The following is an 18,278-nucleotide window of genomic DNA, read 5'->3' as shown; positions in this document are numbered from 1 at the left end:
CCGCCAAAACAGCCCTGACCTGTCGGGGCATTGACCCCACTAAAGGTGTGCTGTGGTATCTGGCACCAAGACGTTAGCAGCAGATCCTTTAAGTCCTGTAAATTGCCAGGTGGGGCCTCCATGGATCGGACTTGTTTGTCCAGCACATCCCACAGATGCTCGCTTGGATTGGGATCTGGGGAATTTGGAGGCCAAGTCAACACATTTTAACACATGGTTTTCCTATAATCATACTTTTTTGTTGCTTTACATGTAAAGCCTGTTAGCCTGACATATTTGCTAAAGGCCATCCATACCTATCAAGACAGTACATATGCACAAGAAGATCTCAGAACAACAGCACATCAGACAGGAAACTGGATCGACACATGGATTGGGGGGGAAAAAATAGGAGGCCTGCTTAAGATGCACACTCATACTAAGGACACATTAGTAGCTGTCCGGCACATCATTTGTGTAGAATTGAGTAAACAGACAGATGCTAATGGTGCTGCTTTTTTAGGGAGAACCCTCGACACCATCACCCCGCCCTCTGTGACTCCCTCGGGCCATTGCCTCTGAAAATCAGTGAGTAAGGCATTGTTAGCCGGCAGACACGCCACCAAAGCTCACAAATAGTTGCTCTGTCTGTCCGCCAAATGCGAGCTCTGTGTGACACACAGCATGCACACAGTTCTGATGAGGAAGAGGAGGAGGAGGAACAACTAAGGGTGATAACACTTGAGTGGAAAGGACGTGGAGGGGTAAAGGTGGGCTGCTGTCTCAAACATACATCCCTGGCTAGATATTAAGACTGAGGGAAAGAGCGTAAAAAGGCCCTTAATCAGAGCAGCAGTCAGATTTTTATAAGCATATTCCCACTCTTCTTCTGTTTCTTGCTCCTTTCTTGGACGTGGTATCTTGTTTTGTGTCATCCAGTATGCTAAGCATCATTTCCCTGATCCTATACCCTTACTATATCAGACTATACCAGGTGTACTTATTTCAGTTTACACTCAGATTGACCCATTACTCACATGACTGGCAATAATTCTTCAGGCATGAGCCATATCCTATCTCTGAAGTCAAACATGTTTGCTCACATCACCTTTACTCAGAGACTCAGAGCAAGCACCTGCCAAGTATGAATTTGATCTGTCAGGAAAACATTACCAAACCAGTAGCTACATGAACCAGACATTGTAGTACAAACAATTATAGGAACAAGCCTCTGGAAGTTAATTACTATATTTAATATTAAATGTAACTGGCTTGACTGGCTGAAAATCAAATGATTACATTTGAGAAGCATCTGTCCAGTAATTACTTTTACCTTATATACATATTTATATATCTTATCTGGTTAGTTTATCGCTACAACATGAAGAAACAGAATACAACAACTTTTCTACTGAATTTTATTAGATCATAAATAGCTAACTTTAAAGTAACACCAGTAGGAATGGGCTCTACAATATTTTCGTTAACATTCACATACCATAATTTTAATTTATGTACATAACTAGCAGTCAAAAAGTAGCCTATGCACAATGAAGTGTAGTTAAATAGATTTTTTTTTAAATCAAATAAAGTGATTAATCACCTAAAAGTATTTAAGGTGGAATTTCTGCATTGCTTAATAACTTCTTACAAAATATCTGTCCACACTGTCGTTCAAAAACCTTCTATACTTACTTAATAAAAACATAGGCTGCTTGTTATTGTAGTATTTTTCGTTTAGTAGTTCCAGTTTTAACTTAAAAACAACCATGCTTCACTTTGAGCTAAACGCTAATGTTAGCATGCTAACAAGCTCATGTTTAGTAGGTATGTTTGTCATGTTAGCTTAGTGTGTTAGCATGCTAACGTGTGCTAATTAGCGCTAAACCAACCGACAAATTAACCACCAATGGAGCAGCTAGCATGGCTAAAAATGTTTTCACAGGCAATTAAATAGAGTAAAGTTTAAAATAGCAATAAGGCTCAATGAAGTGTTACTTTACAAATATTTTCTTTAAGAAACATGTGTAGCATTTAGCTTATATCGTTTTTGTGGAAGGAAAACATCTGTAATTGAAACAAGCAAGTTTGCAAGTTTGTCTTTATTGTGTTACAGCGAGTAAAGCATGAGTCACAACATGTTAACCCAGACTTACCCCAGATTTCTGAAAATATATCTCTTTTAACAGTTTATAAAATGTATGTTATTACATACATGTATTCTTCCTTGGCCTATATTTAATAGGGCGCAATATAATACTTATCCTGCCCTAAAATATATAAACCCTGTTATCTTCAGCGCCTTACACACACCTTACACACATGAGGAACCATAACAAGGACGGCATAAATAAGTTGAAAAACAACGAGCCTATAATTGTATATCTGAGTAGATATGCTTCATGCATGTGTTATCAGCAAATATCTGGACCGAATTCATCATGCAGAGAAAATGTGACCTTTGCATGTATTATTCAGATTTTAACAACATTTTCTAATGCAGTGGATGTGAATCTAGGTCACCTATACATCTGAGCAACATGGCATGCTCATTCAGTGGTTAAGGCCACACAGTCCCTCATTAAAATGAATCAGCGTGGTGGAGAAGCACAGCGGTGCTTCACAGCGAGAGTTCATAAGTCAAACGTTGTACCTTTGCTTTATCAGCTACTGTGTACACCCCTGACAACAGTGTAAAGAAAATAACAAAGGTGTAAACTAAGGAACAAATCGTTCACTACAACCTTCTTTTTCGACCAAATAAAGTCTTAATTAAACATGTTCATGTGTCCAGGAACAACATTTTTGGGAAATGCTTAAAGACTATAATTGAATGTTTTTAGAAGTATCCTTATTTGCTGTCTTGCAAACAGATGAGAAAACGTACACCACTTTAACATCCACACGCTAAATATGACCCCACAGCCAGCACCTGACTAGCGTACCTTAGCATAAAGACTGGAAACAAGGGGTAAAAGCTAGCTTCACTCCAATCCAATAGGATCTAAAATAGGTGTTAGGGTTAAACAGCAAGCCTGGCTCTAACACCAGTTTCACCCTGTTTCCAGTCGTCATGCTAATGTTAGCTAGCTAGCTGTAGCCGTATATTAAGCGCACATATAAGAGAATGGTATCGATCTTCTCGTCTAACTCTCCGCAAAAAAGCAAATAAAAATGTTTCCCAAGTATTCCTTCATTATAAATAAACATCACTATTTTGTTTAGTAGGCTCCATGTCAATTGTGAAACTCCAAAAACAGAAACATAAAGCAGGCACAAGGTTTGAACAGGAAGGTATACACATACAGTATTAGCCCACATGAATCTGCATATTGTACAAAAAAAAACAACTGGTCCAGAAGGCACCCTGTTTATGTAAAGACTCACTATTAAATAATAACTACTGTATATATTACTGGACAAAGTAAACTACCACAAGGTCAATTTAGTAGTGGTTCTTGAGATTTGGATGGTTTGACATGATCTTACAGGAATTTTAGATGTCTACAGTTGCATCAACTAGAAACAAATCTAGATGTAAAGGAAGGTCATGAGACAATTAAAAGCTCCAGAGCATTTACTCAATGGACCTTGCGGCGAGATTATTTTCTTATCTGCTGTTTAACTCTAATTCTCAACTATATAGTCAACTTTGAATGAATATAGCATTTTACCACTAAAATATATATATATTCACATAATATTAATACCTAAATATTACCAATATTTGGTATTCAATAATTTAATTTATTCAAGTCATTGTTGCATTTACTGGACTAAGCTACAGTAGATATACCAGTGTGAAAGGAAAAACATATTTTTTTTAACATGAGGGATGTTAAGAGGAAATGAGTTTATATTGTGCTCATAAAACACAACTGCCCTTTAGCCTGGTGTCTTAACCTGGATTTAATATAAATATAGTGCGCTAAGCTTTGGTTAGATGGCTACATATTCCAAATTGGAGACCCTGCTCTGCAAAAACACAGCAAAATGCAACTTCAGCTGTAACAACCTGCCAATAAATATGCATAACAGTACTAGATAGGGCAGAATTTAGGATTATGCAACAGCAGAGGCAGGAGTAAGATCAGTCAGGTGCAAGATGCATGCTCTAGTTACACATTAAGGATCATAGTAAGCACTGAGTTATTGTAATTGTCCCTTAGCTTGGTAGGTGTGATGAAACCTTCAGCTGCCACACACACACACACACACACACACACACACACGCACAGCTTTCATCCTGGACCTTCCGAGTCTAAAGCATCAATGAATGATTCAAAATGTGTGTTTTTTTGCTGGTAGCGAGAAAAAGTTTTTAGCTTTGGGAGGGAGTTTCCTCCAGAGGGCGCGGAATATTGTGCAGTGTCAACCATACTACAATACTCTTCTTTTGTAACTATATTAATTCACTCATTCAACACCATAAGGAGGAACGTGTGCAAAAACATGGAAAGTCTCTGGATACATGTGGCTATGGCTTATTTCATCTCCAGTGAGTGCAAGACTAATCTAGATAAGAAGATACATACTCCTCCTAGCAGCATTAGCTAACACGCTACAGTGTGAACAGGGCGACGGTCTCTCAGATGTCAATCCATCCTCAGTTTCTTGTACGCAGAGTGCTCCGAAGACAGCGTCCCGTTTGCATGTCCGTTTGTTGATGCAGGAGAGCCGTTCTCGTGCTCCTTCTTTAGAGAAACAGTGTGCTTCCTGTAAGTCTGTGTGAGAGAAAGGGAGGCAGGTGATTACACATAAAGTTAAAACAATAATGTTTATATGGTTTTAATGTTACTGAATGTCTATTTAAAAGGCAATAAGGAAATATACTCGGACTTGTCCTCAAACCGACCTGAATGTAGAAGTTTGAGAAAAGGAAAATGAGCGTGACCATGTAGCTTATTTGGAAGTACAGCCATCCCCTAGGGAAGTCACACGGCCACACGACTGCACACAACGTCTGGGACATGGTTAGAAAGAACTGGATCTGTGGAGGAAACATGACACACATGCAGACGTATACACAGTGAGAAGGTGACACAGAGAGCCTATAGAAGGCCAATACTGATCCAGAGCTGAAAATATCTCAGATTGACGGTAAACATCTACCCTGTCTTAAAGCTACAGAGACTGCTGAGGGAGATAGTCCAAGAACATGCACTAAAGAGCAACATTAGTTCCTGTATGTAAAAGGTCAAATACATTTTAATTCAAATAATATTTACACATCTTAAATTTAAAAAAGGAAAATATGTGAAATAAGAGACGAAAAAGAGAAGAAACATGTAAATTACATTTACTTAAAGCTCCTGTGAGGAATTTTTGGTTTGGGATGATTTTGGCGCCCCCTGTGGACAAAGCCGTAACTCTTATCTCTTTGCTGCTTTTGTAGTAGTAGTGCTGCTGCTTTCTTTAACAGTCATGTGTATCACTCACTTTAAATTTTTGCCCTGGAAAATGTAAACAAAGGCAGCGTGCAGTTAATCACTTCATCTGACACCTACCCCCCGCCAGTGGTTTCAGGCATTTAAAAATAACTATACAGAAATAATCAATCTTGTCCCTGATGGTCTGGTTTGCTTTTGTAGGTCAAATACGGTAATCAGAATGAATTTCGGTTGGTTTTATAACCAGCGAAAAACTCCTCACAGGGGCTTTAAGTACTGTACTTCAGTGCAGTTTTGAGTTATTTGCACCAATTTTCCAGGTTATTGGCTGACCGTCGGGGGCAGCCCGACACATGGGTCTGTAGTCTGCAATCTGACTGAGTGACTGACTGAACTTTCAGAGCCGTAGAGAGAGAGTCGCGACATCCCATTTGCAGATCATGGAGCATATTGGACCTCCACTGACGCGACTCTCTGTCTATACGGCTCTGGATACTTTGTTCAGGGAGTAGGCGGGGCTGCTCCTCCGCTGTTCATCCGCTGTCCTAACCTACGTTTGCAGCACACACCTGCTTTCAAACAGGTTGACATCAGCCTCATAAGGACAGTCCTTGTAACACACTGCCCATAAAAGCGCACACTGACCTGATGCGGTCAGCCACCTACTAGGCTTTGACCTACTCGTTATTATTTTGTTACTTCATATTTACTTCAGATAAATATGACGTAGCACAGTGGAGTAAAAGGTTGTAATGTTTTATTCCACTACTACTATTTATTTGATTTAGTTTTCATACAGAACAATTGCTTCTAAAATATACATAGTTCGGTGCACAAGATCTCCTTCTTGTCAAGTCATTTGAGTCTGCAATTAGGTCGTTGATTTGATGACATGCAAGTGAAAAAACCTGATGGTGCCAAGAGAATACTCCACCTATTTTCAATGCATTTGCAAGTACTGTATTTTCTAAAACAATGTCACCTTAAATTTTTCTTGCAAAGTAAAACTTTCCCACACTGACACATTTTTTTTAACAGTGTATTATTGCTACTTCTACTTAAGTAAATGATCTGAATGCTTCCTCCACCACTGGAAATAAACAGGATGAACCCACCAGCTGCAACTGCGTGATGTACTTCTTCCACCAGAGGTACGGCCGCATGGCTGGGATGGCTGAGAGGCCGTAGTAAGAATACATCACCACATGGATGAAGCTGTTTAGAGAGGCACCAAAGTACGCTGACGAGAGACAGAACAGAGGAACAGGAAGTGATTCATCTATGGCGAGCATGAATAGTCAGAGTGGAAAGTGAGTCGCATTCAGGAGTGCAGCAGACGTTTCATTAGTCTGCTCTGCTTGGAGAAGCAGCCAAAGTAAAAATCTATAGAAGCCATTAACTGTATTGAATTATCTCATAAATTATAAAACGTTAATAGATCAGTATTGTTTAGCAGTTTGAGGAGCTAATAAAAGTGGCACCTTCGTTTCAATAATAGAAAACAACAAGTTACAAAGTTCGGCCAAGCTCAGGTCTAAGTGTCACTTGTGTCCTTTAAGGCTTTGAAGGGAAACAGGCTGTTTTTAGAGCTAATGGGTTTAACATTAGAGCCCTTGAATTATTAAGCTCACTTTGAGGCCGAACAGTAAATGTGGTAACTGGAAAGATTTGAGTCACTGGAGGGCAAAGTCGCGTTAAAACACTCACAGTGGCCGCAGGGTACCCAGTTCATAACGAACCACCAGATGTTCAGCATAGTGGCGTGGTGGTAGATGTGAAGAAAGGTGATCTGGTGGTTATTCTTTCGTAGAATGAAGAAAAAGGTGTCCATGAACTCGATGAGCTTGGAGAAGTAGTACCACCACAGGACATTTATGATCTGAGAGGAGACGCAGGAAAACAACAATGGTTATAGATGTAAATAAAACAAATCCTATTTATTTATCACACATGGTAATAAGCAGTTTGTCCCTGAAAGTTCAGCGTGAAGCATAAAGCAGTTTATCTCCAGCAGTGACACATGGATAAAACATTTCATTTAATCAGTGCAGAACTGCAGAGCTGTGCAGATTTCACTGTGAGCCTTGTTTTCACCTTCGCTGCACAGCTGAAGAGAGTCATCGTGATGACATGAGTCGGATTAAATTGACTCTGTCTCTGCAGCTTATCGGCTGGGATTTATAGGTACTCTCGCAGAAATCAGAATAGTAGATTTGAGAGGAAAAACAAACATTTTGCACAATGTTATATATATGTTCTAGCCTGCTATTCCCCCTGCTTTATCATACCCAGAATGGGAATTGTGACGAAACAACTTCAGTAAATGGGATCAAATGAAAATGAACTCCCATAAAATAAAGATTAAAAGGTTGCAGGTTGTAAATCCGACTCACCTTCTGATCCGCCTCCTGTGCACTGCGAGTGTCCTGGCAGTAGAAGTTGTATCCACCGTGCCACACAGCTACAACGAGCTGCGGAAAAAGACATTAAGATAAATAATTAATAGCTTTTTTTTTTTTAAATCCCTGGATACACAAGCATCACTCACTGTAATGTGACACTACAATGCACGAATGGAAAAGTGAAACCGACATGAAGTGTCACTACAAGTGATAACCACAGATGCAAACAGATGCACAGACAGATAGCACATCAGATAACGAGGTTTTTGACCCATATCCGTTTGCTGCCAGGTTGAGGTGACCGATCTATAGCTGCTGACGGTGGTGGCAAACATTTGATCTACGCGATGAGCTCCCCCTGCCACTGAAATATAATGTTTGATCTGATGTTCAAAGGTAATCTTAGAAGATGATGTTATCACAGAGTGTAATGGAAGCTGATTCATCCAATGCTTTTAAAGTACTTTAAACACAGATGAATTAAGACAAGTGCAAGTACGGGAATGACTGTTTAAACTTAGGGCTGTGCGCGGCAAGAATCTGGCAATATGAATCGAGTTATAGGTTATGATTCAATATACAACAGTTAGTTGTATCCGATTGGATAAGAGGCATTCTAGTGCTAATATAGAGGACGACATCACCGGGACTTTTCACTGTGTCTCTGCCTCAGCTTTGTGTTCTGTTCAGATCATCTAATATGAAAAACACAAATCTGAGCAAAGGAGTTAACATTTGCCTCCAACAATAAAAAACAAAAAAAATCTTTGCATGTAAACTATTAGTTAAGAATTGTGTTCTTTTAGAATTGATACTGAATACAGTACGTGTGTGTTTTCTATATAACCTGTAAGAGACAAATTTGTAAATAATTTCTTAAATTTATGCAGTAAACTTTGAGATATCCTAATTTTTATGTTCAATATCAAACTGCTTGTTATGTGATGTATGTGATAAAGGCACAAAAGGCCAAAAGAATAGGAAGAAGTGTATATTGGATAAATTTAAAGTAAGGATAGCATCCATACTTAGACCATCCCTGCTTCTCTTACGCCTACATTTAACTACATTTTAAAACAGTCTTCCTGTTTTAAAATTCATATAGTACAAAAGTCCAAGTTGAGAAGATCATGGGTAAAATTTCAGACTTGACAAAAGCTACTAAAGACACAGAACAACTCACTGAGAGAAATACAGAAATTTGTTTCCCCTTTGTAAAATAAATATTCAAATGCACGCCGATAGCCTGTTTTAATGCTGATTCAGCAAATCAATATAGATCTCCAGTCTTATCTGCTGCTGTATAAGGCTTTACTAACAAACAGAGCCAAGAAACTGCCACCAGTTAAGAACCAGGGACAGAATGAATTGAGGTTTTTTAGCATTGAGTGATTAAACCTTACAGACATTAACGGCCCCATAACTTGATGCGTCTCCGGTCTTCAAACCTACAGCAGCATTATTCAGCCTCTAAACAAACAAAATTTATCACAATCATTATGTGATGAGCCTCTGTGCCCTGGAAAGTTGACAAGAACTGAACTGCCCTGTACTTTAATCACGTCAAAGTACAGGGCAGTTTTGGTGACATTGATTTTGGACTGCCAAAAGTTCACCGCACAGCCGACCGTCCACGGGGGCCTTACGCAATGCAGACAGACAGACAGACAAGAAGCTTATTCTGCCAGCTGGATGGAGAGCAGAGTGCAGATAATTCAGACACAAAAAGCTTACTACCTACTCACAGGTACACAAAAACAGCATCAATCACTGTAATGGCACTAATGGTTGGAAATTCAGCCCGGACTCAGCAACCATGCCAAAGAAGAATGATATTCCAGGTTTGTTTTACATCTGCGCCTCTATCAATTACATTTTGTTAGCTAGCTGTTTATTAAAAGAAGTTTTCCAGCAAACAATTGAGGGCTGTGCGGATGTCTTGGAAGGATTTGTTAGCTGAAACAATGAGCCTGTCAGCGTCCAGCTGTGTCCCTCTCACTCCCTGATAGCATTGTGTCTTGCCAGTATCCACAAGCCCCCCTCTGATCCGAGTCAACAGTTTCGGGAAGCACACTTATCCAGTCTTTGCTGAGTGTTAGATGAGAAGACTCGCATGCATGTCTGCTTAATATGACAGCTATGTTAGCTAAGCATAGCATAGCATAGACAGACAGACGATCTAGATAAGCCAGATATCTGAGAAAGATATTTTACCTGTGGACAGGGCCAGGCTAGCTGTTTCCCCTTGGTTCCTGTCTTTAAGCAAAGCTAAGCTAAGCTAACTGCTGGACTTTAGCTTGATATTTAAAAAGGAACAGTCTGACAATTTGAGGAATACACTCGTTTTTTTGTTTTGCCAGAAATCGATACCACTCTCATGTTCTGTATGGTAAATATAAGGCTTGAACAAGAAGCCAGTTAGCTTAGCTTAGCACAAAGACTGAAACCGTCAAAACAAGTTCTGGTTTTATTTTTTGGTGTCTTCTTCTTTATGCTAAGATAACTGAAAGTGATAATCTTGAAGATTTTCATTTAAATAAATGTCTGTTAAGTCAATATTTATCGCCGAATGAGCTAACACAATGATGATTGAGCCTATGGCCCACTGATGAAAGCCTTTGCATTTGAAGTTACACAGACTGGGTGTTTGTGGCGGCATAGAAAGCACAAGCAGCGCCCAGTTAGTGACGCGTTTTCCATCACCCAGCAGTGGTTGGTCTGCCAGAGAGGGTAGGCGGAGCTAAGCGGCTGCTTTTCCGCTCTCTGCAAGTGTTGCGAGTAAACAGTAATCTACTATGGCTGAACAAACAAAGAAAAGATGGATGACTACAGATACAACTTCAAAAAGAAGTGAAAATGCAAAGAAAAAGAAACAAACTTGACGCTCAGATGAAGCAAACAGTCTAAAAAGGAAAGCGCCCGTCAGCGAGGAAAATCAAGAGTGAAAGTTGTATCGATCTTACCTAATTTAAGTCGAGCCAAGAACAAATGTGGCACATAACCCCACCCCTCCCAAAAAAACAAACAGATTTAAGCCTTGCAAACTGGCCAGCTTTAGAGGTGATGGCATTGGGATTTTGTTACTTTAGACACAACCAGGCTAGCCGTTTCCCACTGCTTCAAGTCTTAATGCTAAGCTATGCTAACAGGCTGTGGCTCCATCTATAACATATATGCATGAGAGTGGTATCACTCATTCAGCAGTTCAGCATACCTTTCATTCAGCAAGCATACATACATCTTTTCATATTCTCATATTAGTGTTTACGTGCCTGTGCAGCTCTGGTTTCTTTAAAGTCTCTCCTTGACCTACTTCAACACATCTCTAAGTCTGCAGTCTGTTTACCTCATAGAACATGTAGAAGGACAAGAGTGTGAGGCCCAGATTGTAGAGCACCAGGAGGCCTCTGCAGGAGTACGGCTGCCTGTGTTTCATGTACTTGGGCCCCATCCACACGATCAGAAGGTACATGACTGTGAGTGCAAAAGTAGGAGGGTAGTTGTCGAGCAGCAGCCATCCCTGCACACGCTGATCTGAAATATGAAGAAATACAGGATAGTTTTACAGAGGCAGGTTACAACATATAGATCAAGGGGAGGACCGTGAGGAGGCTTTGTTGAATGGTGAAATAGAGCAGCAGTGCACTCTGAGGAATGTTTGCTCACCACCTACAACGGTTACCAACATGAAGGTGGAAAACCTCTTGCAGAATCATTGTGCAAGTCCATGCAAGAGTACAGCATGTAATGAAACACTTGGGTGAAAGGTCTTAAGTAATGTTTACCTTCACCATCACTTCAGTGCTCTGCTGTGCTTTTGCAAGAGTTTATCGTTTTTTGCAACATTTTGGCAGCAGAACACATTTAACACAAGAGCAGCATCTTGTTTATCACCTACTAAAATGACAATATAAACTTACCTCTTGGACCCATCCATGACTCTATGTAAGTGTTCAGTTTATGATTGAAGGTCTCCATTTGTCACCTAAAAACAAAACACAAAATGAAAGCTTTTCCCAACAATGTACACCAGCATGAATCTGTTTTTGGCCTCGGGGAGAAAAAACAAAATCAGAGTTATCGCTCAGCTTCACGTCACAAGTCAGTGCAATGAAAAAAAAAAAAGGGTCTGTTGTTAAGCCGGTTTCTCCTCCTCCTGCAAACACACCATATCATCAAACTGCAGGAAGTACTCTGAACATGTTAAACTGCAAAGTCCTGTTTTGTTTTTTTCACATCAAGCATTAAGCTGTGACAAACATTGCTCGCTCCGCAGAGTTAAAGCTGTGCAATTCCCTGCAGTAGATTTTCTTACTGTAAACCTCAAAGTTCTCAGGCACACAGCCTTTATTCTTTATCACCTTAGGGATGTTTGCACAGTCCTGCAGGTCTTTATATTGGTTGCAAGCTCCTGATGCATCACTTCAGGTCACACAAGTTTTGCACAAACTGCCCCCTCACGCCACAGAAGTAACAGTATGACTGCGTTCCTTATTTCCCCTGACGTGTTTACGAGCTATACATTCAATTTAGTCCAATTACGTCACAGACTTCTGCACCACTGGACAGCCTCTACACCTGCGTCTACAGCTGCAGACATAACATGAGCACTCTAATCTGGTCTGTGTAGACCTGCTTACGTAACGCCTCCTTTAGATGTGATACAATATTTGATGAAGGGCCATGTACACCTCCAACAAAGAGACACATTCCTGAACAAAACCAGAGATCTTATCATAATAGTTCTGATTTTGGGTTACAGTCTTTAGGCTCTGGTCACATTAGAGCATGAATAAGGGAAATAAAAACACAGTTTAACAAGAATAAACTTTGGTTACTTATTTCCCAGTTTCATTGTAAACACATTCATCCCATTAAACAAAGAATTTTCTGCACAGATAATCAATACTCTGAACTGCTGCCCAGGCAACAAAAAGCTAATTACTGATTACTGCATCTGCCCATAATCACTTTCACTCTGCGGGAACAAAATAAGGCTTATTCTGATCAACATTAGCGAGGTAATATCCACGCTCTGATTATCAGAGATGCATTAGGCTGCATCAGAACATGATAATCTGTGAGGCCTAAACCAGAGCCTGGTGAGCCTAAACAGGACAGCGTGTTAGCAGCCAGTCAGAGAGTCATTGTTAGCTTAATGCTGCAGAATACGTCTAAACAATCAATCTCTCTAAAAAGAGTAGTGCATCATTCTAGACTTACACAATGACTCAGATTTATTCAAGCAGGCTAGTAAACTGGAAGGATCAGGTTAGGGCCATGTGACAGTAAACAACATAAATATATCCTCCATTAGAGATTTAGTTTTTACCAAAGTAGCTCTTTATTTAAACTCTGATTATATGTATGAGGCAAATGTGGGTTAGCATTGCTAATAAATTGGCAGGACTTCTTTCAGCCATATTGGATTTTTACATGCTGTTTGTACCAACGTGAGGATGCACCTGTATTATAATTCCGCCAGATTAGCCAAAAACGAGATATATATCTATTTTGCATTATAAATCTCTGTGGTAGAGGATTTTATTTGCCAGTCAATACCCAGCCCTCATATGAGTATAGATAGATAGATAGATAGATAGATACTAAAGGCTATTTTACAATAGTCCAAAGCTTTATATTCATTGTGGCTTTCCAGAAGTTTCCTATAACAACATTTTGTGCAGCTTTGAGCAGCAAAAGTAGCATCATCTAAAGTTCCCACCATAAAAACACCAGTCAAAATACCGTCAGCTACCAGTCATACAAAGAAAACTTGCTATGTTTCAAGTCATATTTCAGCGGTAAGATGACGCATTATCGTCAATGAATGACACATGCATGGGAATATTGTCATAAATCTGCAGCCTATGGCTCTTTTACACCACCTTTTACACCTTGTAAAAGTAGTTTTCCCATCGCGGTCACACATGTGAACTAAACTGCACTTTCCGGTCAGTCCTGCTCGGTACAAAAACAGCAGCCCGGTGTCCTGATAAGACTAAAATATGTGCGCTGAGCTGATGACGCTGAAGCATCATTACATCATCAACTAATTTCATAGCCGAAACTTCTAGAGAGCAATTAATCACATTATTTTGAAAAACTTATCGCATCCTGTCGATCGCATCCAGGCTACAGTAACAGTAGAGGTCACCGCTTCAGCATCACCAAAACTCAGCGCTCGTGCAGACGCCATGCGCGCGGCAACATTTTAGATAAAATGAGGAAAAAGCCTCACCGTTAAGTCAACCAGACGTCCTGTGGCGGTTTATTAAGAGTAATATGTTGAGTGTGTGTGATGAGGTGCAGCTGTGTGTGCAGAGGAGAGGACTGCCTACCTTTCGCGGAGAGAAACGTCAGTGTAACCTTGGCTGGCTGGCCGGTCTGAGCACAATGTGCAGCCTTGTCGCTCAGTGGAAAAAATAGTGGGAGGAACACGCAGACTGGCTTATTGCCCTGCAGGAGGGTAACAGCCAGGAGGTGACCCGGTGTGTTGCAACCACATACTGAGTCAGGAAGATGACGGGAAGGTTTGTCTCCACCTCACTGTAATTGCAGTTTAATAAGGTTTTCCGCTAATTGTTAACCCGAAGCATGTGGAGCCTGAAGGTATGCGGGGAGCATGGGGGAAGTTACTTTCCTTTTACTTTTCCGTGTTTAATTTTTTTTAAGAAAAAACAAAACGTTTTTATGTAGAAATTAAATCTACATGTGTTCAGTGCAAAAAACATGCACTTCCTGGTGCAAGACTTGACTTTTATGGACTACGGTGGCCCAATTGGGGCACTTAATATGCAAAGGTGATAGAATGGCATTAATTAACAATTTCTCCTCTACGCATATCTACTAACAACTATTAACATGCATTACCTTATATTTTCTTTCATTCCAGTGCTTAAAATTGTTTAAAGGGGACCTAACAATCACAACACAATGAAAGAAAACTACCTAACATGTAAAAACAAACAAACAAAAATACTCTCTGAGCATAAAGTAACACAATATATATTGTTTTAACAAAATTTTGCTTCAAATCTACTGTACAACAATAATATGATCTATAAGGTCCCACCCTTAATTGGTCAGAGTCACGGTAAAGACATATGGCCAATCATATTTGAGGATAATGGGGTGGGACCAGGGATGGCCAATTAGATTTTAGGGATGGTACATGCCCCTCCCTCGAGTCACCCCTGATATGGTGGAGGAAGTACTCAATTCCACATTGTAAAAAAAAAAGGAATTAAAAAAATGTTTCTTCAATAAAAAAAAAAGTTAAAATACTCACAAGGAAAAATTTTGCCTGATATTGTTAAACTATTTTAAAATTAGACTAGCTTTACTGATGCCTTAATGTAACCTTTGACAATAGATGGCAGAAATAGAGGTAATTTTATGAATAATTAAATTAGAATCTTTTAAGCACCGTAATTGTATTATATTGTTTCATATTTAATGAGATCAAATGTGTTGTATTTATGTCCTACAAAAACACAAGCACAATATAATCCATTTTTTGTTTTGCCCCCTTTTTCAAGAGTTGAAATAGAAGAAGACTTAAGACTTTTCCTTTGCACACAAAAGGAAATCTGTGTTACTGAGCACTTCTTCTTTGCTGAGATTATCCTTCTACCTAACAGGTGTTGCATAACCAGATGCTGATTAAACAGGATGATTGTTACACAGGTGTTATTTGGGCTGCTCAGAATAAAGGGCCACTCTAAAATGTGCTGTTTTATCACACAAAGCAATGCCGCAGATGTGCATTTGGAGGAAGTGTTCAGTTGTCATGCATTCCCATTAACTGTCGCTAATATTGTTTTAGAGAATTTGGCAGTGCATCCATGAAACATGAATAACGTGTAACCTTCCCATCCGACTTCTCCTACTGCAGGATTGTCTCAGACCTGACATTCAGACATGTGATGGCTTGAAGCTCTGTGATCAACCTGCAAAACCAGAAGGTTGGGTAAAGACATACATTAAAGTTGGTATAAGAAACTCCTCCTGCTTAATTAAAAGTATTATCTTGTCTTCATTTATGTTTAGATTAAGAAAAGATTATAGTTAGGTTTTTCTTTCTAAGCTGTACGTTTACTCAACAGCTATTGGATAGATCAGTGGTTCCCAACCTTTTTTCCTTGGAGCCCCTGTGCTTGTATCTAAGTACGTACACCAAAACAATAAAGTAATTTATTTCCAAATCTTTATTGTCAAAAATTAATAACCAATCAGCCTTTAGTTCTTTGTCTGTTTAGTTTATCAAAGTTATCTATAGTTATTATAATAAACACCCCTTTTAATTCAATTCAAATATGTGGATGAAGGCATTTCTGTAGGCATGTATGAATGTTTGTCAAAAAATATATCTGTGCATACATGTGTGTATGTATGGATGCATTTTTTAATAGTTCATGTGCAAATCTAATCTTGACAATCTCAGTGCAGACACCCCCCCAGCAATCTTTGGCGCCCCCTAAGGGGGGCCCGGACCCCAGGTTGGGAACCACTGGGATAGATCACCATGAAACTTGGTATAGTTATTCATGCTCCCCAGAGAATTAATTGTTTTAACTTTGGCGATCCCATGACTTTTCTTATAGCGCCATCTTCTGTGCTTTTGTAGTACTTTCATTTATGACTAAATACCTGAAACACTAACAACATTCAACTGTACTTGTTGTGTTAAAGCTACAAAGCTAATAAGCATGCTAACACATCAAACTATGTGATCGTGGTAGACATACCTGAGCATCATGTCTTACCCTGCCTTAATGAGAAGTTTAGGGGCTCCAAACCAAAAAAGGTGGTATCACTTATTCAAGTGATGAGTTGAGCAAAATGGGTTGGTGACTTAATGACCAGTAAACAAAAGGACAATCCCAGAAATAATCTCCATGATCAGTTAAATAAATCAGCACGTTTAGGAATAAAGCTTGAACACAGAAGTTGTCAGACACCTGGATGGCATACAATACTGCATGATTGATTGGTATTATACTGGCTTATAATGATTAGTGCACGCATGGTCTTTCTCATTGATCTCTTTGGTATTTAAAAAAAAAACTGCTCCATGTTTGTTTTGCTTATTGATTTTCTAAATTCATCCGTCACATGCAAGGTCTATGGCTCAGACAGGACAGTCTGGACAGCTTGGATGTTACACATCATAAACTGAATGTTCGTACTTTGAAGTTCAATATTTATTCATCCAGGGAAAAAGAAATTCTCTGTGTTTCAGGAACACCCTCTTCAAGCCAACCTGGAAGCTCCCAGTACAACCACAGGCTGGTGTTGTGGCCTCTGGGCGGCTTCAGTGGAGAGGTTCTTCACCAGGCCTGTGTGTCATCCACCACCTGTCTCTGAAGTGAGTTAAGCCACACAGACCAATTTAGATTTTAAATAGTCATTTGTGAGATTTAAACCTGCATTAAAGGGATAGTTCGGATTTTTGGACACCAAGTTGTATGAAATACTTGCTTGTAGTGTAGTGGATGCAAAGCTATTCGCTCACTCACCGAGTCCCATAGTCGAAGTTCTGGCCGGTTCGGAACAAAGAATAAGTAGTTCCGGTGAGATGCCAGGGTCATGAAACCAAAAAGTTTTACCCTACAAAAACAACACGCAGACAACACACAACACACAAGCTTTTTTTGGCACTATTTTCTATCAACAAATCGAGTATCACTACGCCTGCGGCAGGCTAGTTTCTCAGGTAAGTCGATCTTTGTTTCATGTTGATTCTGACTGATTCGTGTCATCGCTGAAGTAAACATGTCGGACTATGAAAGTGATGAGAAAGAAGATTTACCTTTTATCCAACGGGATATCTGTATGAACCTGATGCTGAACTTCCTCAGATGGAGATAGAACGGACAGAGAGAGAAAGGAGAGAGAGAGAAGCTCACACCACGTACACATGTATTTTCCTCTGTGACAACAAACGCTGTCTCCCAATTTACCAATTCCAGCATGTTCTCTTAGAAAACAGCTGATGGATCACGTCATCTGAGAAACCGGCCTGCAGCAGGCGTAGTGATACTGGATTTTTCAAGTGAGCTGATAGCTTTGCATCCACTACACTACAAGCAAGTATTTCTTACAACTTGGTGTCCAAAAATCTGTGATTCAAATCTGATTAATTTGGTGCTACATGTTTTTGTCGCCACCAACTAACGGGGGAAATATTTAGCTCTTTAGCTGCTGAAGGCTACACTATGTTCGCAGGCTTGTCACCTCGTTTCATGGCTGTTTATTGCGGAGTATCAAGTTATCACAGCTTCAGAAATGTTTTAGGTTGTAGTACCACGAACGGCTACTAGATGCTGTCCTATTGGAAACATTTAAAAAGCATTAACTTCCCTACAGTTTTTCCTTCAGCAAGCACAATCTCATGTGTTAATTTAATCTCTTTTTAAAAGAGTTATATTGAATTTGAAAGTGATAGCTCCATTAATAAGATGTAAGGGGACGACTTCACCACTCCATGCCATCGCCCTCCTTT

General features: G+C 39.7%; 1 protein-coding gene across 1 annotated transcript; it reads right to left on the bottom strand.

Annotated features, from left to right (window-relative positions):
- Positions 1-2,063: 2,063 nt before the first annotated feature.
- On the bottom strand, positions 2,064-14,208 carry elovl5 (ELOVL fatty acid elongase 5). The gene is made up of 8 exons (XM_069658126.1): positions 14,113-14,208; positions 11,692-11,756; positions 11,118-11,305; positions 7,763-7,840; positions 7,077-7,248; positions 6,485-6,609; positions 4,835-4,969; positions 2,064-4,703 (listed from the first exon to the last, which is right to left on the bottom strand). The coding sequence occupies exons 2-8, from the start codon at positions 11,747-11,749 to the stop codon at positions 4,575-4,577; spliced, it is 885 nt and encodes a 294-aa protein (XP_069514227.1). The 5' UTR covers positions 11,750-11,756; positions 14,113-14,208; the 3' UTR covers positions 2,064-4,574.
- Between the last annotated feature and the right edge of the window lie 4,070 nt (positions 14,209-18,278).

Source organism: Semicossyphus pulcher, unplaced genomic scaffold (assembly GCF_022749685.1).
Source record: "Semicossyphus pulcher isolate SPU_LCO1_2020_fin unplaced genomic scaffold, fSemPul1.0.p SCAF_12, whole genome shotgun sequence".
NCBI classification, from domain to species: domain Eukaryota; kingdom Metazoa; phylum Chordata; class Actinopteri; order Labriformes; family Labridae; genus Semicossyphus; species Semicossyphus pulcher.
This window is presented reverse-complemented; position numbering and strand designations above follow the sequence as displayed.